Consider the following 25,000-nt stretch of genomic DNA (forward strand, 5'->3'; position numbering starts at 1 on the left):
AATATAAAAATTGAAATGTCTATTACTTTTTAATAACAAATGATTTATTGATAAAATTTTAAATCCAACAATTAATTTTTATTTAGTTTAAGATATGAAAAAAATTAATTTTATTTTATTTCACTCATACATGGTGCCAGGGACCCAAACTTTTAGATTGAACTTGTTCTCAGACTCCAATCACCATAATATTTTGTAAAACATTGTATGAATCTATTCTTATTAATATTACAAAATTCAAATTTGCACTATCTCTGAAAGTTACCTACTTTGAACACAGGAAGCCAGGACCCACTCAATTAACCTCTTTTTTTTTGTAAGATATCGACAGAATATTTTCAAAATTTAGATAAATGTACAAGGTATGGTGGTTTCAAAAATGTAAAAAGTTTCTGGTGTAACTTTTTTTTTTGCATGTAATATTTCCACTAGATTGTAGCTAAAACAGTAATCTGCAGAGGCTTCAGTACATACATCAACTGTGGGTTTGGACTATTTGATGCTATTTAGAGATGTAAATTTTTTTTCTTCGTTTTCTAAGGAAACTGTTTGGATTTAAGTTAACATTTTAAAGGTTAAAGCATGAAAAATATTAGAACAGTGCTGATCTAAATCCACAAAAGTAAGGATATATATATATAAATGTATATATATATATGTATATACATATATATATACAAGGGTCTTCTAGGAAAATAATTTGGGCAACAGTAACCCCCATGCCAACACTCTTTTTAAAGAAATTTGCTGTATGTAAGCATTTTTTTGTGAAAAAAAATGATATATGTTGTAAAAACAAAAACAAAAAATAAAGGTCCTCAATATCTGAATTTGGGCGGCGCCCAAATACTGTTGGTGCTGTTGAAAATAATCTAGAATAAACCCTGATATGTATATATATATAGTGCTAGAAGTGGAAAATAAAAGTAATGGGATGGTGGTATTCATTAAATTAAAAATTCCATCCCGCCTAATCATTGTTATATATAGAGATTTATAAAATGGTGGCATGATGGTTTATACTTAATTTTATTTGGTCATAACTTTAGAAAGTTAAAAGATAAATGCATGAAATTTAAAATTTATTGATGAATATAATTTTATTTAAGAATAGTAAAAGAAATATTTTATCAACTTGTTGCTCTCATGTTTGGGGCAGTTGTTGCCAAAATTTTAGGGTTTTTTCATTCCCAGGCTCCAATCATTGCAACTTTTTGCAAAGCATCCTTATTTAACATAAGTTTAAACATATAAATGTTTGGTGTATAACACCAAAAAATGCAGATATATATATATATATATATATCTTCTATAGCTGGTTTAGATGAGCATTTCTTCACTAGTTTTAATTATCTTTATACCATATGGCTATCTTAGTGTGACGTCAGAGTGCTCATCTAAACTAGCAATTTAAGTTATATATATATATATATATATATATATATATATATATATATATATATATATATATATATATATATATATATATATATATATATACATGTACATATATATATATATTCATACTATATTACTGATTACGCTTGTAATGAAATGTAATTTCATACTGAAATTGCTATTGGCAAAGGTTTTAGTACATATATCTACATTAGAATTAGTTAGTGTATGTAGTATTTAAATATGAAGGACAATTATTACATGTACTGAGACCATGATAGGTTATACTAACTTTTTATGTATTCTCAAATTCCTAATGCTCCTAAAATGATTTATGATAAAATAGTTTATAGTTAATTTTAGAAGTTTTTCTAATTGTTTTTACTTTTTGGTTAGAACAAAAGAAACATATTGGAAGCAACCCCAATTAGTTCGGTGAAGCCATTCACTTACCAAGATGGAGGAAATATATGTATACCAATTAGGAATAATATTGGTCAAATTATTGGTACAATTTAATTATTTGTGTATATATTTTTCTTAAAAATTAATTGTTTATTGTATATATCATATTTATCTTAAAATTCATTTAAAAATGATTGAACTTAAACCTTTATTTATTTAACAGTTTCAGTTTTTCATAATGATCCTCAAGTTAATTTAGGTAATAAATGTGTAAAGCGTAAAGAATAGGAATGTCTATAAATTATTAAACATTTTTTTTTAACAAATGCTTTTATGATATTTCTATTTCATTTTACATTATACAATATATGAGTTTGACAAGATTTGAGTTTTAGAGTTAAATGAATTGGACACAAGTTATATTTTTTAAAAAAGATCAACCTCTTTGATTGAAGTGGTGCTCACATCTTTGTGGAGGTGGATATTGCAAAAAATAAACTCAAACTAATTTCACCACTCCCACAATATGCCTTTTTTTTTATAATTAAAGTTTTATAACATTTTGATATATTATAACAATTATAACATGAGTTTAAAGGGATCCCAAACCTCTGAGACATGTTGTCATCAATTTTTTTGTTTGTTTACATAATCAATCTTTTACACAAACAATAAAATCAATGACTTCATGTACTAAAACTCTGAGGAATAAAACGCACTTGAATTAATTATCAAGTTTATAGATTGCAGTGTATAATATGCTTACTTTTTAGCCTACAACAAAATGGAGAAGGTGAGCTTCAACTAAAATAAAAAGTTAGTTTTTCTTGGTATGCACTTATGCTTTTGTTTTAATAAAAAATATTTAGCCCAAACATTTTTTATCATTCTCTTTAACATAAACACAACATGTCTCGGTTTGGGATCCCTTTAAATACTTTTGAATGGTAATATAGCAAAAAAAAATTTTATGTTGCTTTAAAAATTCACAGAAACAGTAGTTTATATAAACAATTTTGTGAAAAAGATAGTTTCATTTTACTTGAATGCAATTATTACATTACAAATTTTATATGAGTGTTATTTGTAAGTGTTATATTGTTAAGTAATGTTATGAAGTTAAGTACTTATGGAAAGTACAAAAAAACCCTGAGATTTTAACATGATTTGGTGGCTATTTCGACATGTTTTAAGTTTATTAGTAAAGTTTAAATGATTGTGGGAAAGTATACCAAACAGCATAATGACACTTTGTACCTTTCATTTTATTTTAAACTTACGATATATACTTATGTTATACATATTACAAGTACAACTTTATAAGCAATGCCGCTACTTTATAGCAAAAGATAGAGAGATCAAGCTAAAGCTCTATTAAACCTTTATGCACTTTTTCACATTCTTAGAAAGATTGTCAAAAAAAGTGCGCTACAGTTAATAAGCAGTTTATAAAAAGATGAAATTGGCCCTGAAATTATCAGATTTCAGTTTTATGGTTTTAATAGCATCTGCCACAAAAAAAAAACTAAATAAAAAACTAATAGCAAATTTGAGTAAAATGATATCAATGTTTCTAATAATTGTGTAAATTGGTTATCCAATCAGGTTTCATTTTTTTGAGACCAAACAAGTAGCTACTGTTAGATGATCAAATAGCCAGTTATCTCTAGTAGGGCATGAAATACCAACATTTCTTATGGCTTAAGACAAACTCCCATTTGAAGCAAATCAAGTTGAATCACATTATTTTATCATTGCACACAATGATGTTGTTATTTGCTTTCTCATTTACAACATAGATCTTAAAAAAAGTTACTAATTCAAATTATTTTCTACATTTTTGATCTATAACATGTCACATAGCCTGGTCAATGATTGCCTCGATAAAAATTTCTAATTTTTCATGGCCCAGAAGTTCATCAGACATAAGTCCAATTTAAAACATAAAAATAGTCAACATTCAAAGAGCTTGACACCATTAACAAATCTTATACTTACACCATTGCCAAATCTTATTGATTTCGTTTTAAGTAAAGTATAAAAAAATAATGTATATGACCCTAAAATTAAGAAAATGTAACTAAAATTTAAAAATGTTACTCTGAAACATGTTGAAATGTATCTACCTATCTATCTATCTATCTATCTATCTATCTATCTATCTATCTATCTATATATATATATATATATATATATATATATATATATATATATATATATATATATATATATATATATATATATATATATATATATATATATTAGGGCTGCGGAAATTAACAATTAATTAATCGATTAATCGCTAATTTATTTAATCGATTAAAATTTCTTTAATCAGTAATATTTCGATTAATTTTTGCCGGTTTTCCGTTACTTATTTTTTTTTTTTTTTTTTTTGCCGTACATATATATATATTTACAAGTTTCGTAATTTATAATAGTAATATTTACAAGTTTCCTTAGTCAAAATATATAAACGAGATTATAATTATAATTAAAATAGTACAGACAGGACTTCAAGAAGATCGTACTGATCTTATCACGAAGCCCTTACAAGTGAATAATATATATTATGTTCAATATAGGTAATATATTATATATTAAGTACAACTAGTTGTATTAAAACTACTCGAATATTAAAGTTAACTTTAATATTCTTCAATTAGCATAAACTCAAGATTACCTGTTTCTCTTGTATTATATTTATTAACGTTATTTATAAAGAAATTATTTGTGAAGTGGTATGGTACTTGGCCTAATTTAAATTTTAGCATGAAAAATATATTTTGATATCTGTTAATATGATAGATGTTAAGCATAAAAATTTATAAAAAATATATATCGTTTTCATATAAATCATTCGCAAAGAAGTTATTAGAAGTTTTAAAAATGTCTAAACGCAACTTTTCAAAATCAATTGTTTCAAAGTCATTAGCCATGACGAAAAAGAGTATTAAATTTAGAATTTTTCAATAGAATTCGATAAATATAAAATTAATTTTGAAAGCGCGTATCTTGAAAATCTCGACTAAAAATTTTGTCATATTTTAAAATACTTACTGACCTGGGAACATTATCTTACATTTCTATATCCGTTTCTAAAGTAAACAAAGTTTGTTTTGCAAATATGGCTGCGGCAACTAATGAAAGCAACGTTTCTGTCAAACATTTAACTGGAAAGTTAAGCAAGCATTTTGTTTTCAAGTTGAATGCTGATGGTAAAGTAGACGAAGGTGACAAAATATACTGCGTTCACTGCAATAAACAGTTTGCTTTCCGTGGCTCAAACACATCGCTGACTTATCACCTTCAGCACAAGCATCCTCTGAAATATCAACAGGTTGTCGACAGTGAACGTAAGATGACCCCTCAGATAAAATCAATCACCAATTTATTTACGTGTCAGTCAAACAAGCCTGTCAGTGAAAAGGTCTCAGCCGACCTGAAGGTGGCAATAGCTCATTGGATTGCCAGTTCTGGACGTCCAACAGCAATTGTAGAAGATGCTGGACTAGAGGCGGTGCTTCGTATTGCCCTTCAAAACCAGACTTATACTTTGCCCAGTCGCCGTACAATCGACACTGTCATTGGAGAGATGTACAATGAGAAGTTGAATGAGCACAAGAAAGCTCTAGAATGCATTCATAGTATTGCTCTAACTACTGACTTTTGGACCTCCACCAACAATGAATCGTACTGTGGGATAAGAGGTCATTGGATTGATTCTGAGTGGAAACTGACATCTGTCGCTTTAGCTTGCATAAATGTTGAAGAAAGGCACACTGCTGATAATGTTGCCAGTTTCTATGAAGAGTTTGCCGCAACGTGGAACATTGCTGAAAAAATTAGCTGTATCGTAACGGACAGTGCACGAAATATGGTTGCTGCTATAGGACGGACGGATTACAGCCATATACTGTGTATTGCACACTGTCTTCAACTGAGCATACTAGCAGGTTTGAAAGCAGCTGGTTCATCTCCTATTCTGGCTAAATGTCGACACCTAGTTGGACATTTTAAGCGCAGTTCAAGGAATACATCAGAGCTAAAGGCCAGCCAAGCCAGTACCTCTAACAGGTCTGACGATGTGAAGTTTCACAAATTGCAGCAGGATGTAGCTACGCGGTGGAACAGTACCTTCCTAATGTTAGCTAGATTGCTGGAAGTGAAAGATGCCATTAAGCAGTATCATATTGACCATCCCGAGAATTACACTGGAGATACTGAGTATATTGGTAGTAAACAGTATGCTACATGTTCGGCTGTACTTCCGTTAGAAGCATTTTTGCGCAGACTTCAACAGATTGTCAACAAACTGCGATCTTGTCTACTTCCAGAAAGCGTTAACGTCCTCGTTTGTTTACGTGACTGGCTAAAGTGATGCCTACTTGTACTTGTCAATTAAACTGAATACAGTATAGCAGGCATTAAGTGTCTTGTTTGTTAACGTTTGTGAATACTGTAGTTAGTTAACGTTTACCAATAACAACTTCACCTCACCAGTGGTGAAAAGCAGGTTATTCTGTCGACTTTAGAATTAATCGAAATTAATCGATTAAAATTTTAGACGATTAATCGAACAAAAAAAAATTAATCAGTACCAGCCCTAATATATATATACATATATATATATATATATATACATATATATATATATATATATATATATATATATATATATATATATATATATATATATATACATATATATATATATATATATATATATATATACATATATATATATATATATATATATATATCTATATATATATATATATATATATATATATATATATATATATATATATATATATATATATATATATATATATATATATATATATATATATATATATATATATATATATATATATATATATATATATATATATATATATATATATATATATATATATATATATATATATATATATATATATATATATATATATATATATATATATATATATATATATATATATATATATATATATATATATATATATATATATATATATATATATATATATATATATATATAATATATATATGTACATATATATATAATATATATAATATATATATATTATATATATATAATATATATATATAATATATATATAATATATATATATATATATATATATATATATATATATATATAATTTGTGTGTATGTATGTTTGTATGTTTGTATGTATTTATGTTTGTTTGTGTGTATGTATGTATGTATGTATGTATGTATGTATGTATGTATGTATGTATGTATGTATATATGTATGGGTAATTACTCATAAGTCACAGTCGTAACATTTGACACTCTTTAAGCTATTTAAAATGAACTGAAAATAGAAATGGCTTGAAATTTTCCAGAAGTTAAATCTGCGTAGTGTGATGGTTGTTTTTACTTTTACTTTTTATCACTTTTGAACAAAACAACATTGTCAAACTTAATGCAGCAAACGACATGCTAAAAAAAAATCATTTATTGTGTGTATTTAGTACATTGATATTATTATATGCTGAGTTTTTATAGCTTTACAAGTATTTTTATGTTTTTTTTGTCATGACGATTGTAACAAAAAATCTAATATTACAAAACAACAAGTAAAGCAACCCAATCAATGATGTGAGAAAAAAAGGATAAATGATTATTAATAATGCGATTGGCTATCAAAATAAAATGCTTATCACCCTCAAATAAATGGTTTTACATAGTATATCTGCTAGCATTGGGAAAACACCATTTATTTTAACATATGTAAGAAATGGTCCACTATCACACAATATTAATCTATTACCTGGAAATGATCCTTCCAACAAAACCAAATTACTTATTCAACAGCTTGACCTGGGATCGGCACAAAACCTTGCAGTAAAAAATATTCAGAAAGCTCAAACCAAAATGAAGTTACACTATGATCAATTGAGTAAAGACTCCTTTTTAGATTAGCCATAGAGTGTAGATATATATACAGGTTACAAAGAAAGACTTAGTAAAAAAGCTTGCTTCCTGGGCGTATAACTCAATGTACAGTGTGCCTGACCCTAGATAAGAAAGCTTGCACTATTGATTGGCCTAGCTTTCTCTTCTGTGTTTACAGTCACCAGGTAAGCTGTTAAAAATGTTGGAAAATGTCTTTTTTTTTTGAAAATTATGGTAGGAGCATCTAATTAATTTTATGGGCTTGATAATTGTGTATTTGGTTTTGAAATAACTGAACTTAAATTATATCATACTCTGTCTCTGTCAGAATTATAAAAATTAAAACAGAAAAACTACCCAACTTAGAATGTGAGGATCAATCATGAACAGTTTTCTCAAAAAGACTTACACCCTCACATAACTTGCAAGCTTAGCCCTAAAAGACTACAGGTTACTTGATATGGTAATGGCAGAAATTACTTTGCATTATTCCTGGATGGAACAATGATATTTGTATAACGATGCAGTTTTCTAATTTATTTTGTGAACTTTAGTTTTTAAATGTGAACTTTGAATTTTTAGAAAAAGAAGAAAAAACAAAGAATAAAGAGAAACCTTTTATTTTTTTTGCTGTTATAAATATTCTTTCTTAACTAAATGATACCTACCAAACCCCTAAACCCTCACTTGATGTATGCACTAAAGTCCCCTCAGCTCTCTATTTCAGTACGGTGTCATCAGTGTGTATCTAATACCTAATGCTTGTATCATTGAGACTGAATAAATATTTTCAATCATACATTAAAAAATATTATTGAGAATAAATCTTAAGTAAAGTGTAAGAAGTGATAACTGTTCAAAGAACAGCTCACTTCTTATACTTTACTTAAGATTTAGCACTTAGCAACAATCCTAAGTTTATAAGTATATCAAATAAAGAATTAAATAATTTTTGATTCTTTATTTGATATACCTTATACACTTATGATAATATTATTGCATATACCTTTTACACTGTTCAATATATTATTTCATATAAACTTTTTTTATTATTCTGTGTACCTAAAACAATTTATGACCTGTAATTTCAATTTTGTGTACCATGTTACATTGAATATCGCATATGCAATTTATAGTTTATCTATGTCATGTGTATTATATATCTTGTATATTTTATGTATATCTTATTACCATATATGTCTTATCATAGCCTATATTTTTATATTATGGTTGGTTATTATGTTGAGTAGTTCGTTTTTTATTTTTGTATATTTAAATTTTTATTGTAATTTTAGGAGTTGTAAAATTATGTGAAAGAAAAGTTAGCAATTTTTTTACTGAAAATGACAGAAAATTGATAGAGGTATTAGTTTTTTTACAAAAGGATTTACTTTATCGTTGTGATATTTATTGTAATAAAATTTGCAACATTTACAGTTATTTATTTAACAAATTAATTTAACAAAAAAGCAACCCAAATGACTCAATAATATTAAATAAAATTTTTTTTTTATTGTTTTATGATAATCTAATTGGTCATAATGAAATCTAATTTACCACTTGATTAGAAAAGCTAAACTGATTCAATAATAAAACTCTTGTTTTATTATTTTATCAATATAGCTTTCCTTATCAAGTGGTAAATTAGATTTCATTATGACCAATTACATTATCATAAAACAATATAAAGTTTTGTAATATTTACTATTTTGCATCACTCCAATACAAGGCAATACTAAAAATTTAAAATAAGATATTTAAATAAGTATCAAAATCCTAGGTTACTATGTTACCATATATTGTCCTACCATATATATCCTATGTCCTACCATATATATCCTATGTAGGAATATATATGTCCTTACCATATATAATCCTAGGTTACTATGTTACCATATATTGACACTAGAAAACTTGTCAAGATAATTTTCTTAGACTTTGACAATTTTCTCAAGATCTTTCTGTTCATAAGTTATGAGATAATTTTCATGATTTTTGTTTTGGAATCTGGTATTTGAAATTAAATTTAACATTTGGAGTCTAGGAATCTCTATTTTTAATTGTAGTCTTGGGAATCTCTATTTTTATTGTAGTCCTGCTTACTGCAAACATTGTGGCATATATAGCATTCGTATTTTGTAAATCTTATGACATATAGTTTAAAGAGTATGGCACTGATAGAATATATTTGTGCATGGGATCAATAAACATTTCAAAGCATTTGGTTTACTTTGCTAACAAAAAGAAATCTCTATAAATGTGGATAAATATATGGAATATATGTATCCACATACATGTATATATATATATATATATATATATATATATATATATATATATATATATATATATATATATATATATTAGATATATATGTATGTATTATATATATTTAAATATCCACATATAAATAAATATTATATTAAAATATTTAATTAGGTTTATAAAGAACTATTTACACATAAATAAACTTTGTTTTGCATATAAGTATTTATTTTTAAGGGTTTTGCAATATTTTCTGGACTTGGCATTAATAACTGTATCATGTATGATAAAATATTAAAAGGAAAAGCACAACAAACTGTGGCTATTGAGGTTTTTGTTTTGTTAATTTACTTTTTTTTTCAATTAATGAAGTATAAATTAAATGAATAATTTAGTATAATGCCTTATTTTTGTTATTTTGATTTACTATGAATTTTTAAACTATATTAATAAATATGACCTTGAATATATACATACAGATAACCGGTAATGTTAATCTGTTGAATATATACATACAGATAACCGGTAATGTTAAGGTGTTGAATTTATACATACAGATAACCAGTAATGTTAAGCTGTAGAAATCAGGATGATTTATTTCTATAATATTTTTTGAAGTTTTGAATTATATTTATTTTGCAGTTTTAAAACATTTAGCACATAAAATGTAAAGCTCTCTAATAGTTTTTTGTTTGAGTTACTAAAATTGTTAACTGTCAAATGTATTTTTCATAGCTGTTAAATATTTTTATTTATCTAAATATGAATGTTTGCAATATAATTTTTTAAAGGAATGTTGTGTTAAACTTTTTTATATTTTATCCCACTGATGTTCTTTATAAAAAAGGAATGTTGTGTTAAACTTTTTTATTTTATCCCACTGATGTTCTTTATAAAAAAGGAATGTTGTGTTAAACTTTTTTATATTTTATCCCACTGATGTTCTTTATAAAAAAATATAAGTAAAATAAAAGAATAAGTAGTTGTTATGTTAACATTTTATGTTTGAGTAATCTTCAAGAAAAAAAACCAGAAGATTTGAAAAGTTTTAGGTTGAATGAGTCCGGAAAACATGAGGATGGGAGAGTTCCAAAGCATTAATGAGCGAGTAAAAAACTAGATGAATAAAAGTTTTAGTTCATGAAGGGACAAATACAGTAAGAGTATTCAGGTTTGATGAATGAGGAGTCTAGTGAGTGTTAATTTTATTAGTGGGTCAGTTTATTATATTTCAACCATAATAAAGAAAACTTTGTGGGACACCATCTGATTTTCCTGGTTTTTACATATTATAATGTGCATTATGTAAATGGATAAAATTTGAAACTTCAGACTTCCACGTAAAACAGCTTCGAAATTAAAGCATTATAAACACATCATTGTGGTCCCCCTCAATTTACAAATGGTCAAAATAGACTACTTTAGAGCCTTATAGATTTTTTTTTACATTCAACATGTGTCTCATTTTTTCTAGAACTATTTTCTGTATAGTTCCCTCATCATATTAGAGAAAAATTATAACCTCTCAACTATAAAAAAAATCTAAAAATTGCTAAAAAGTGCCAAATTGAAGTTAACTGTAGCATTTTTCTATTCATTCATAAGTCTTTACAGGTAAGTTTTCTGATTAGCTAATACTATCTGCAATAAATGGGCAAAATATAAGCTACTTGTTGCAGTAGAATTCAAATATATCTAAAAGTATATTGTCCATTCGCCTATAAAGTTTAATTTTTTGCCATTTTGAGATGCTTCTATCACTTTGTTTTGATTTAAGATCTGAAAATGCAAACATTATAAACTTGTCATGTTCACACCAAAAATGACAGCATTTTTAAATAACTCTATTTTTCAATTATTAGTGGTTGAGTGCATCATTGGAAATCAGTGCTTCTCTAACCTGCCAAATAGTCTGTGTGAAGGGTCCAACCAATTATAAGTCATTTTTTAGCAAAAAGAAAGGTATGGTTGGTTAAGAAAGCCAGTTGGTAGCAAAAAGAAAGATATGGTTGGTGCCACTATCTGCTATAAAAACCAGATTATAGAGCAGGCCCTTAATCTGGTCTTTATAGTGGATAGTGGCACAAATAAAATGGCAGTAACCATTTAGAAATCTTTATATAGATCTGTCAAAATGTGGTACTTTAAAAATAGTTGCGGAAAAAATGATGGTAATTTAAGCCATACTTGCCTGGATCCAGAAGATTACAAAAGAAGGAGAAACTGAACACAGTCTACAGGTAGAGACAAGACAAAATTTAAGGAGAGAAGGTAAGTGATTAGGGTTTTATAAAAATGAGTCACAAAGTTATCTGAGTAAGAGATTGAGATATGCAGAAGTTATGGGCTTTAGTGGCAGCTGGGTCAGTGGTGTCAGCCTTGAAGAGACATTGAACAATAAAGAACAAAGGGAAAGGCAATTCAGTAAAGGGGTTTTAAATAGAAGCGCATAAAAGAATAATTTGAAGATTCAAACCTGATTTCATGACAGATATGTAAGTTTTATGCAATATTTAAGTAAATATGCAATCTTTTAAGTCGTCCGTCAATCGTTATCTTGCTCTACAATCTTCATCTTTTCTCTTACAGTAACTTCCAACTTTAATTAGTGGCTGCTTGCAGCCTTGTTGGAAGCGAAGATGTTTAAAAAAAAAAAAAAAAAAAAAAAAAGTTGATGCGTAAGTATATGCCCAGGTTAAGCATGTAGTTATTGAGGTCTTTAAATCTTTTAAAGAGACACAAGCAAAAATCTGAGTAAGGTTAAGAAGATCCAGCATTCATCATTCTTGGCAGTAAACAATGTAACACAAGTTTACATCTATAAGCCTAGTAGATGAAGAAGGAATGCAAGGCTGGTCAACAATCCTACAAGGAAAATGAATTCTACAAGGCATTAGGAGATAGCAAGATAGTACTGAGTTTTATGTTACCAGTAGTAGGGTGATTGTGACAATCCTGAACCAGACCTGATCTGGAATGGTTAAAAGTAGTTACATCTGTAAGCAGTACACTAATGTATTGAATAGGAGATTTTAGATTTAAATTAAGAAAAACATTTTATCTAAAGGAGTATTGGAAATTAAGACAAACATATTATATATGTATAAAAACTGGTTAGTACCTGAGCTAAAAATACACCATAGGTTTAAACAGGGCATAAACATATGTATAGTAACTAACTGGTGAGCTAACACCGTGCCAGATGTTTAGACAAAACACAAATATACATAAAGTTACATACAGGTGAATGAACGCCAAACCAGACAGAGCAATAACTTACCTGTGAGCTAACATAGTAACTAAGACATCTTCAACTATATAACAAAAATATAAAAGATACCACTATAGATATGACAGATATTAGAAAGTATTGATAACAGGAAATTCACTTCCTCTAGCCTTTGCTTAGAGTGAGTCCTACAAGGCAGCAAGCCGGATATGTAACAGGTTGTACTGGATTAAGTGTTACCAGTAGCAGTGTAATCATGATGATCCTAGGCCTGACCTGACTTAAATATTACAGACATAAAGTTTAGACAGTGTATGTTTTAGACAACATAAAAATGCTAGAATTAAGAAATTGCTCAAGATGGTATCTGTTTAAGAAACAACATTATGAGAAAGGTCTTGCCTGTATAAGTGTGGAAGCAAGGCTGCTAAAAAAATGATGATTATTTAAATAAAATAAACACCTCAAAGCACTTTAAAATTCCTGTAAATAATTGTAACAGTAAATGATCCATCTAAATAGGGTTGGCAGATGTCTGGCTTTTGCAGAGGAAAAAGCAGCACCAAACTTGTAAAAATAATTTATTTTTTTATGTGTTCTTTGTCATAAAAGCCGGATCTCTAGCAAATCCTTATCTAAATTTTAAAAATAATTATGTAAACAATATATTTAAATACGATTTTGAAAAATAGAATTAAAGCAAAACATAAATTTTTTAAACTATTAAACAAGAGTCACAAAATTGAAGCTAACAATAGTTTATCTTTTATTACTGGTCAACACTTTGAATAATGAAATCACCCAATTATAATTAATTTTGAGTGGTGCATATGAAGTTTTCCTGTCATATCAAAATACCTTGAAAGCATGTTAATTGTGATAATACCTTTCTGTTATAATTAAATGACTGTATATGTGGCTGGGGTTTGTATGTTGCACCTAATGTTAAATAATCAAATTGCTGAATAAAACACTTTTAGAAGTAGATAAATCACTTTTACTTATGTATATAAACTGTCAAAAAGTGGTTAAAGATGTTTTCGTTTTTGTAAACAATATTCACTTGTTTTTCAAAGTAAAATTTGGTAATGCTTATAGCTTTTGTGATAGTGTTAGTGATAGTATTGGTGATCTTTGTGTTGTAAAAGTTTTTAGTAAAAAACTCAAAATATTTTCAAGCAAGTTTCTTTATTAAGTTAATTATTTAATCAGTTGATTATTTTTTATTAACAGTTTTCAAATTGTTTTTTTATTGCAGGCTTTATCATATCATACTAATGCAAGACAAGTTGATGTTGATAAGTTAAAAGTAAGTTTTTTTTTTTTACATATTAATAATTTTAATGATTTATTTGGAAGAATAATTATACCCATTTTAAATGGGTAAATTTATTATAGCATTAAAACTATACTACAATATTTGATGATTCTCTACTATACTATTGTATAGCTTTAATGCTTTAGATGGTAGAAGTACCAGCAAGTGTGAGTTGCACACTTTGACAGCTTTTTCAAGTTTTAATGGAAGTTTTTGTCAATTCATGTTTTATTTTAATATACATAATTTTTCAGTTATGTAATTTATCATAATATGATAATGCATTATACTAATATTCTAATAAGTAGAACTTGTTACATTTATTAATGATATTTTATTTTTCATAAACCACAGTTATCAATAATTCCTCAATGTCAAGCATTAAATTTAACAAGTCTGTCTTTCGATGACTTCTCTTTGATGGAACATGAAATGCTAACAGCATCTATAAGAATGTTTAAAGAATTTGGTTTTCTTAAAAAATATCAAATCGAGTATGAGGTTAGATATAAAATTTTTCAGCTTTTATGTAAATCTTTAAATTTCTTAATTTAAGTTTTTAATGCATTTTTTAAAAGATACCATGCATATATATATATATATATACACAAATTTTTATGGTAAAAAATGTTCCTTACAATAACAGTTTTACTACCTCAACTTTTAAAGAATCTTTTAAAACAATCATCTAAATTCTATGTAAAAGCATGTTTGTGTTAAAATGTAATTTGAAAATTAAGTGCTCTAATTTTGGGGCAGAGGGCCATAGTTTTTTATGATCAAAATATATAAGGTTAACTTTAAAGTATCAACCTATTTATTCCATGTCACCCCAGCTAAGAAAAGACAGGATGGATGGTGTAACAAGGCACTATTATAATTTTGTCTCTTTGTAGTGGTTATTATTGTTAGTAAAAACTAGAAGTGTAACTTGACTTATTTGTTGTGAAATGCATTACTGGAATGAATTAACATAATTTAGATTAACACCTCCAGTAAGCTTATAAGTTAATATTATAGATAATACATTTTAAAATTTGAATTAACTTGTTTAAGATTGGGCAACTTTTTTTAAAATTTTCCAACCCTTTACACCTCTAAGTTATATAAAAACAAGACTTTTTGAAAACAAACCTTGGTTTTTTTTACAAAATGTCTTGTTTTTCTATAAGTTGTTTGTTACAAAACAAACAACAACAAAAAAACAAGTTAAAAGATGCTTTAATTTTATAATTTTTATTGCTTCTAGTAAATTTGTGGAATAGTTTAATAGAGTTTTGCAACAATAATATATAACTCATGGTATAATATTGCAACTATTGGTCAAGTTTTATGAACTTATTTTCTTATTAGTTTATAATTTCTTTGTTTTCAGGTACTATGTCGGTTTTTAATTACAGTGAAGAATAACTATCGAAGAGTTATTTATCATAATTGGAGACATGCATTTAATGTAACTCAGTCCATGTTTGCTGCATTAACAGTATGTAAAATAATAGCTTAGCAGATATAAGTTTTTTTGTATTTTAGTATATTTTTTTATATTAAAGTAAATATGTTTAAATTTTGTTTATTTTTATATTTTATTTGCACTAGAATTTATATTTTATTTATAAAAAAATATATATCATATTATTATATAATAATATATCAAAATTTATATTTATATTTTAGTAGATATGTTTAAATTTTAGTATATATGTTTATATTTTACTTGCATTAAAATGAGTTGAATTTAAGATAAAAAATAGTTTAAAACAAATAAATAACCTAAAGAACCTTTAGTTAAAAATATAACTAAACATATTCAAATGGTATTTTTTTATACATAAAGCTCCTCCTCCATAATCTTTATAATTATACACAGTTGAATTCATGTAACTCGAATTTTCAAGGGGTTTTGAAATATGTTTGAATTTTTTCAATTTTTTTTATTTTTATTCTGATTCATTGTCAACAAGGCTGCAAGCAACCACTATTGAGTTATGAGTTACTAGAAAAAAAGAATAGAGTTATAGAGTAAGGAAACGGTTGACAGAAGACTTGAAAAGTTGAAGGTTGTATGAGTCAGGAAAACATGAAGATGGAAGAGAGTTCTAAAGTGTTGATGTGCGATGAAAAACTAGATGAATAAAAGTTTTTAGAGCGTGCAGTGACACATACAATAAAAGAATGAGATTTTGCTGAATGACAAGTCAAGTGAGAATGAGCTTTAGTTGATAAAACTAGAGATGATAGTTCCTTTGAGCAGCATTCATGATAGTATTTGCGGAAAAGAGAAAGAGATACAACTCAAGCTTAACAGATAGAGCGAATCCAACTATGTTTACAATGTGTTTTTGGACCTTGTCTAGAAGAAAAAGAGCATTATTAGAAGACCATCCCAAATGTCCGTCCAAAATGAGGTAGAGAAAATCCATTGCTTGCCATTTTCTTTCTCCTGATTATTCCAGAAATCTGTGCTTGCCATTTTCTTTCTCCTGATTATTCCATAATCAGGAGAAAGAAAATGGCTAGCACTATAAAGAGAAGCAACCTTAGCAGATGCTAATTTAGCAATCGATTGTATATATGGTTTCCATGAAAGGTCAATAGTAAGCAATAATCCAAGAAGATGTAAAGAAGAGTGAGAGGGTTGCCGTTCATTAATATAGGAATGTTGACAGTATTGCGATAGTTGTTTGCAGTAAATAACTGATTTTTGTTGGAGTTAAAATTTACAAGCCATTGCAAACTTCAATCTGTTACAGAAATGAGATCAGATTTAAGATTGGCTGCCTATTCTAAGTGATTGAAAAGAGAAAACTTTTTGTAAAGGCAGGAGAATAAAGTTGAGTCATCAGCGATAAGAATAACTTAAGATGCAGGGTTGTCAGGAAGATCATTAATGTTGATAAGAAACTAAGCAGGGAGCCAAACAGGGCCAAAGATAGAACCTTTAGGTACCCCAGAAGTTACTGGAAATGAAGAATAGTGTTGGCCTATGATGATGAATTTAATAAAACATTTAGAAAGAAGCGATTTGATAAAAACTTTCTCACATACACCATATGAAAAAAGCTTATGGAGAATACCAGCATTTCAATCTTTGTTAAAAGCTTTAGATACATGAGCAATTGCTTTAGCCTCTCAGCCTCCATCTAATGGACGATAAAATCTTTCAGTTACAGCAGTCAACAAGTCAGCCTAAATTTTCTTCTGTGATAGCTTGCAGTTGGTGCTAAATTTTAACCCACATGAAACACAGTTTTTACTGCTGGTAATATTAGCAATGTTTTATTGAGATTGTATTTAGAAATATTTATTATTTGCATATTGATGAATAGCAACACTCGTACTAAGTCATTTACTTAATATATTCTTGGATTATTTTTCACTTTCAATGACCTCATGGAAACCATATTTACAATCTATTGAAATCTTATTGTGCTTGACAATTTTATACTCCTATACTTAATTGTAATTATTGCATTATGTTCTAAAAACCTTTTCTAGTTTTTTTTATCTTGCACATCTATGGTTTGGAATTCTCTCCCATTTTAATGTTTTACTGGCTCATACAATTTTTAAGTCTTCTATCAACTGTTTTCTTTCTTGTTAACAATATTTTTTATTCTATTCTCTTTAATTCTCTTTTGTACCTTTTGTTAACTCCCAACTTAAGTAGTGGTTGCTTAAAAAAGAATTATATTTAATAATTCTAATTTGAAAAAATAGTTAAAGCAATTTCAAATAAATATTTTTATTTTCAGTTTTTTATAGTTAAAATCATTTAATAAACTCCTGTATAAGTAGAATAGGTTTTAGGTACAAACTTTTATGATTTCTTTGTGATTTTAGTTTTTTTTTCTTAATTAACTGAAATTTAATTTGAAAAGCAAATTGAGTTTTTTAATATTTTTATATTAAAAATTTATATATATATAGCGCTTAATTTTTTATTTTCTTTTAAAAAATTTTCTATACTTTTTTAGACTGGAAAAATGAGTGAACAATTTAGCTCAAAAGAATGTCTAGCGTTGCTTGTTGGATGTCTTTGTCATGACCTTGATCACAGAGGAACAAACAACGAGTTTCAAATGAAGTAGTTTATATTAAGTTTATGTAAATTATAAAAAAACTTAAGTAGTTATATAATTAATAAATTTTTATAAAATAAATTTTTTTCCTTGGAATCTTTAAATATGAATCATATTATTAGTTATATTTTATTTTAAATGTTATTTTTTAATTTTTTTTTTTTTTTTTTTTTTTTTTTTTTTGTTGCAGTTAAGGCTTGTTTTATGCAATTGTTTCAAAAATTATTTTGTCTGCTAAATTTTTTTTTAAATAATTATTAATGATCCATTTTTAGAACGGATTCTCCCCTTGTAAAGTTGTACAGCACATCAACATTAGAACATCATCATTTTAATCGTGCTGTCATGATCCTCAACAGTGAGGTAAAGAAACATTTTTAAAGTATTGAATTCCTAAAATTTGATTTTATCAAAAATTGTGTTTGTCATAATGCTGTTGTTTTTTATTGCAAATTATTTATAAGCAAATTTTAAAATTATGCTTGTTTGAAGCATATCTTTTAATTGAAACAAATATAAAGAAAATTGTAAATTAACAATATATTTTGAAAGTTGAAAAAAATGTCACTGCAATCTAGAACAAGTACTATATTTGACTTGAATATAATACTAATTTTGTGTTTCAATATATTTTTTATTATATCATTTAGTGATTCAGATTTACTTTATATCCGGTTATTTCCATAGTTTAATGGACCAATCAGGGAAGGGATTTTTTCTAATAAAAGTTTTTCTATAACTCCGAAAATTGCTGCTCTAAAACAGGCTTAAATTAAGATGCTATAGCACAAGTTAGATATAATTTTAATGATTCAATGCTGATACAAGATGATAATTTAAACATGAGCTTAGTATCAACTAAAACTCAATCTTGTTTGACTCGTCATTCAGCAAAGTCTCATTCTTTTACTGTATTTGTCCCTGCATGCTCTAAAAACTTTTATTCATCTAGTTTTTTTCCCCGTACTTCAACGCTTTGGAACTCTCTCCTATCGACATGTTTTCCTGAGTTATACAAACTTCAACTTTTCAAGTCTTCTGTCAACCGTTTCCTTGCTCTATAACTCTATTCTATTTTTTCTAGTAACTCCCAGTGGTTGCTTGCAGCCTTGTTGGGAGTGAATCAGAATAAAAAAATAATAATAAAAAAATGTAATGCGAGGCTAGAAAAGTATTTTTTCACCAACATATTTTTGACTTTAATTTTCTGTAAAGTTTTGTTTTCAGAACAATAACATTCTGAATGTTATGTTCTGAATGCTCTCATTTTGTATGTTATCACTCTGAACAATATCATTCTGAGTGTTATCATTCTGAACAGTATCATACTAAATGTTATCATTCTGAACATAAAAATGACAAGATTTTGCAAGATATTTTTTTCTAATGACCTAAAATTGAACTGCCCAGTGGGCACAGAGCCTAAATAAGACGTTTTTTGAATGTTCAAAAGGTGTCCAAAATGTTCAAAAGACATTTAAAAGACGTCCTGTGCCCGTTTGGTGATTTCAAGTGTGTTTCTTCTCTATTTCTAATCCCTTTCTGAAATTTTTTAAAAGCCAAGGCAAATGCAATGAATAAATAATCATGTACGTCTGTGCTTAGTTTGACATTGACTTATTAAACTCTTAATGTTGTAGTTTGCTTAACAATAACCCTTATTCTGTTAACCATTCTTTTTCTGTGCATTGTTACAATGAAATGCCAGTATAATTTTTTTTTGGAAATGTTTGAAAATACAAAGAAAAGCCAAAGTATGGAAAACCACAATAAATTTGAATTATTTTAATTAATTTTTAAATTTTATTATCTTTTCACCCTGAAATTAGCCATATGTATTTTTGATAGCTTTTAATTTTGATAGAATGTCTAAAAATGTTTTTTTGTTTCATATGCTTTTTGTCTTTCAAAATTTCCTGTCATTTTAATTTAAAATTTTTAATATTCACTTTTTTTAAAAAAATTCAGGGTAACAATATATTTTCAAGGATTCCTTCAGAAGAGTATAGAAAGCTGATGAAGTTAATTAAACATGCTATCCTAGCTACAGATTTATCTAACTATATAAGGTATGTTGTAACAAATACACAAGTTATTTGTTAATTTGAAGCAGCTTTAAATAATAAAAGTAATTTTTTGATTGGTTAGGCAGCGAGATGCTTTTGAAGTGACCGTTAAAGGTGGTTTGTTCGATACCAACAAGTATGAACACCGATCAATGTTGAGAAGTATGCTAATGACGGCTTGTGACTTGAATGGTATTACTAAACCATGGGAAATACAAAAAAGAGTATTAATTTTTAGAATAAGATAATTGTTTTGAGTAATAAAAAGAATCAAAAAGTGATTCGCACATAATTAAATGAAGTTAATGTTATGACTTTTGTGGTTTAGGTTGTTCATTTAGTGACAAGTGAATTTTTTCATCAAGGTGACATGGAGCGTGATAAACTTCATGTTGAGCCCAAAGTAGGTTGTTGTACCTGAATGCACATGTAGTTATGTATTTTAATTGTAACAACCAAAAAAAATTTTAAAGGAAATTTTATTTTAGGAAATGATGGACCGCAACCATGTTTTGCAGTTACCCAAGTTACAAGCTCAGTTCTTTCAAACAATGTGTATACCTATTTATAAAGTATGTTATTTAGCACTTTGCAACAGTTTTACAAAAAAAAATGTTTAAGTTTAATTAGTTAAAGATAAAATAAAATTTTAAAATTACTTTTATTTTAGCTGGTATATTATGAGTTTATTATTCAAAATATTTTTAGTAGAAAATATAAAAAAATTCTTATTAAGTAGAAAATTCTTATTTAGTAAAAAATCATTTCTGTCCATAAATCAAGTTTAATGACCTACATTGGAAAATCCAGAACTTTTTTGGTATTTTAATTAAGTAACAATGATTTGGTAGAAATTGTGCTGAGTAGACCCTGGGAACCAAAATCCCCAAAATAGTATGCATCGCTTGCCTAAATGGAGAATTATCCAAAAAAATTATTCCAAAATAAATATAAATTATATAAATATAAATTCCAAATAAGACTAAAATTTATAAGTATTTTTGAAAATCAAAGTTTTATAATATGCTTATATTTTTAGGTAGTTTTATTTGCTATTTTTTCGAATATTTTATTAAAAAATCACCTGGCATTCAAAAGTAAACCTATAACCTTTGATAAAGGCGCACATTTTTCATAAGTGTTATTTCTAAACATAATATTTGAAAAAAAAAATTTTAAATACTCGAATAAGTTTTCATCTGCTTTTACATGCTAGAATATAAATTAATATAGGTTTTTCGTTCCCAGGCTCTAAGCAATCTCCGGCATTTATTAGCGTGTTAAACAGTTTTACGACATGGCTAAAGTTGTAAGTATGTTTTAACATGAATTACATATAAAATGAAGCTCTGCATAGTTGATTTGTTTAATCCAGAGTTTGAAAAAACATTTACTGGTTTGCAAGAGTATTTTTCAACAAACAACAGAATATAATGATTTCAAGCATTTAAAAAATATTTTAACTTTTTTTTTGTAAGTATTTTAAAAATTTAAGTATTTTTATACCGAAGGTTGCATCTATTAAAAACAATTGCCGCCTTAAACTAGATGCAAAAAAAAATATATGACTGTTTTGATACAACTTAAGACTGTTTTATGAGCTTATTATTAAGAACTACAATGTCCGTAGAAAAGTTTATGGAACTGGTGCAGTAACTACATAAACTTGGTTTATAAATATTAACTAGTAACTTATTATTTAAGGTTATTTATCAGCATAAATATATGATATTAAGGAGTTCTAGAGAACATACATGTAAAAAATTCATGGAATTAAATTCCAACCATCATTTGACAAATAAAATCAATTATTTTTTAAAATTTCAATTAGAATAATTAATATCATTAAAAACAATATTTTGGGTTTTAGTGAACCAAAGTTATCTGAGAGAAAAAATTTCTAACTTCTCTAGATATTTCAAAAATAGCCTTATTTTTAATTTCAAGTCATAGACATTTTAGACAATCAGGTAAGTGTGTAACCTATTGTAAAGGTTGGCAGATTATTCAAAAAAATTAAAACGATCAGCTTGTGGTCAAAAAATAAATAAATAAAAAGGTGGACAATTCTTGCATTTTAGTTGATTCTTCAACGGGGTTATTTTTCAATAACAAAATGTACTTGTTTTGTGATTTTTGCGATTGGCTTTTAAAGCTACTTTTTTTAGGTGTTGTCCGATTTCAATCCACTTCTGCTTCCGCTGCTTAAGGGTGCCGAGGAGAATAAAGTAAAGTGGTCGGATATGAACAAAAAGCTTGAGCAAGGTGAAATAAGCGCTGATGCAGAACCTGTCTTACATCCACTAATACCAGATCAAGATGTATTTTGAGTTACTATTTAATAATGCTATTAAGTATGGAGTGTATTTGATTTGGTGGAATGTATTTGACAGCCCGAAAAATCAAAATCGATTGATTTTTGATGTGAAGACAATATTTAAAATGTTTTACAGATAAAAGCATACAAAACATTAAACGTTTTGTAAATAAAAGCAGATGAAACATTAAACGTTTTAGTTTAAATGATGGTGTAAATAAAATGTTTTTGATAATAATAATCAATAAGGATTAATTTCCTTGTTTAAAAGCATTTTAAACAATTATTATTCTTGCGTTTTTAAATACACAATTTTGAAATGTTTAACGTTTTCATAATCCTAATTGGTTGCCCTATAAACACTTTTCATAATAGAGGAATTACACTGAAATACCCAATTTATACTAGATCACAGTGGGCCGAAGCGCGACAAAATCACCCCAAAATTTGTTTTATTTATTAAGTTTTATAATTTAAGTTATAAAAATTATATATATATTTAAATTGTTAGCAGAAGCATTTTCAAAAATCAGAGTAAATCATTTTTAATGTATTTTTCTTTTTTTATAGCAAAAAAGATTATTTAGTTTATTATAACTCTAATCTAAAATATTTAAATATTGGTCTAAACTAAAATATTTAAATATTAGTCTAAACTAAAATATTTAAATATTAGTCTAGACTAAAATATTTAAATATTAGTCTAAACTAAAATATTTAAATATTAGTCTAAACTAAAATATTTAAATATTAACCTAAACTAAAATATTTAAATATTAGTCTAAACTAAAATATTTAAATATTAGTCTAGACTAAAGTATTTAAATATTAGTCTAAATTAAAATATTTAAATATTAATCAAAACTAAAATATTTAAATATTAACCTAAACTAGAATATTTAAATATTAGTCTAGTATTTTAAAAAGAAAGAAATTAAGTATTAAAGCTTTTTATTTTTAAAAATTTATTAATGATTTTTTTTTTATTTATTTTTCTTTATTATTGGTTTGTTATTTTGTAAATCTTATATTAAGTAAGTTTTGGTTAAACTTTTCTTTTTAAAAGTAAATATTTTAGTCTGAAGTTTATTAAATTTCGGCCATTTTGAATTTAGTTTTGATTTTGTTCTTAAAACATTACCAAATCCTACCCTTTTTTAATTTCTTTTTCAAAAGTAAAGTTTTGACATTCGGTAAAATTTCGAGAAAGATTATAAGTATACTTAAAACACAGGTGACAAAAGTAACATGCTCTATTCAAATGTGTGCAGGTATTATCTTTATAGTAACCTAACCGGAACTAAAGTCGCTCCTGGCGTACTTTTTATTACTTTAACGCATAAAGTCTATTTATTTAATAATTTATTAGTTTTTAGTGCACGACTTTTTTTATTCAAGAATTACATATTTTATCAAAAGATGAAACAGCAAAAAACTAGGATGCTATTTCGATTACTAGTTATGCTCTATTAATAATTAATTTTAATCCATTTCTGCTATAAAAAAAATTATTTTAAATGTAAAGATATTTTAGCTTTACATTTATAGTAAGGATTGCCTCTGCAAATCTAAAAGTAGCAAAAATCTTACCTAGTTATTAAGCTGGAGGTCTATTTTAAGTAATTATAGAGCAATTTCAATTTATTTTCTAAGTTTCTTTAAAAAATACTTTATAACAAACTAGAGTAAAACCCGGTCAAACCAATTACACTATTTTTTCAATCATCGATCGAAAAATTTAAATAAAACTTGAACGGATGTGAACATTTGAAAAATAAAAACACAAAAAGAAATCAAATCATCTCTTCTACTCATGTCCGATGGCCGAGGTCATGTCTCATATCCGAAGCCGAAAAGTGGTTTAACACAAAATGGTGTCATGGATTTATACATTAATAAACCAATATATCAGTTTTTTTAAGTTCTCTAGAGTATCACAATGGTCTGAAGAAATTTCTACAAGAAAAACTCACAATTTAGTATCTGCCAGATCCG

At 26.7% G+C, this 25,000-nt stretch overlaps 1 protein-coding gene across 6 annotated transcripts in view; it reads left to right on the top strand.

Annotated features, from left to right (window-relative positions):
- The window catches only part of LOC100201911 (dual 3',5'-cyclic-AMP and -GMP phosphodiesterase 11A), a 69,531-nt gene extending 46,246 nt beyond the window's left edge, over positions 1 to 23,285 (top strand). For all 6 annotated transcript variants that reach the window (XM_065811008.1, XM_065811011.1, XM_065811009.1 and 3 more), the window contains 13 exons: positions 1,795 to 1,906; positions 9,027 to 9,094; positions 10,234 to 10,326; positions 14,484 to 14,534; positions 14,898 to 15,044; positions 15,919 to 16,026; positions 18,518 to 18,627; positions 18,898 to 18,985; positions 20,591 to 20,691; positions 20,771 to 20,912; positions 21,017 to 21,091; positions 21,177 to 21,260; positions 22,857 to 23,285. In XM_065811008.1, coding sequence (XP_065667080.1) covers positions 1,795 to 1,906; positions 9,027 to 9,094; positions 10,234 to 10,326; positions 14,484 to 14,534; positions 14,898 to 15,044; positions 15,919 to 16,026; positions 18,518 to 18,627; positions 18,898 to 18,985; positions 20,591 to 20,691; positions 20,771 to 20,912; positions 21,017 to 21,091; positions 21,177 to 21,260; positions 22,857 to 23,018 — 1,341 coding nt within the window. In that variant the 3' untranslated portion in view covers positions 23,019 to 23,285. The remainder of the gene's footprint in view (positions 1 to 1,794; positions 1,907 to 9,026; positions 9,095 to 10,233; positions 10,327 to 14,483; positions 14,535 to 14,897; positions 15,045 to 15,918; positions 16,027 to 18,517; positions 18,628 to 18,897; positions 18,986 to 20,590; positions 20,692 to 20,770; positions 20,913 to 21,016; positions 21,092 to 21,176; positions 21,261 to 22,856) is intronic.
- The last annotated feature ends 1,715 nt before the right edge of the window (positions 23,286 to 25,000 follow it).

This window comes from Hydra vulgaris, chromosome 11, assembly GCF_038396675.1.
Source record: "Hydra vulgaris chromosome 11, alternate assembly HydraT2T_AEP".
Taxonomy (NCBI): domain Eukaryota; kingdom Metazoa; phylum Cnidaria; class Hydrozoa; order Anthoathecata; family Hydridae; genus Hydra; species Hydra vulgaris.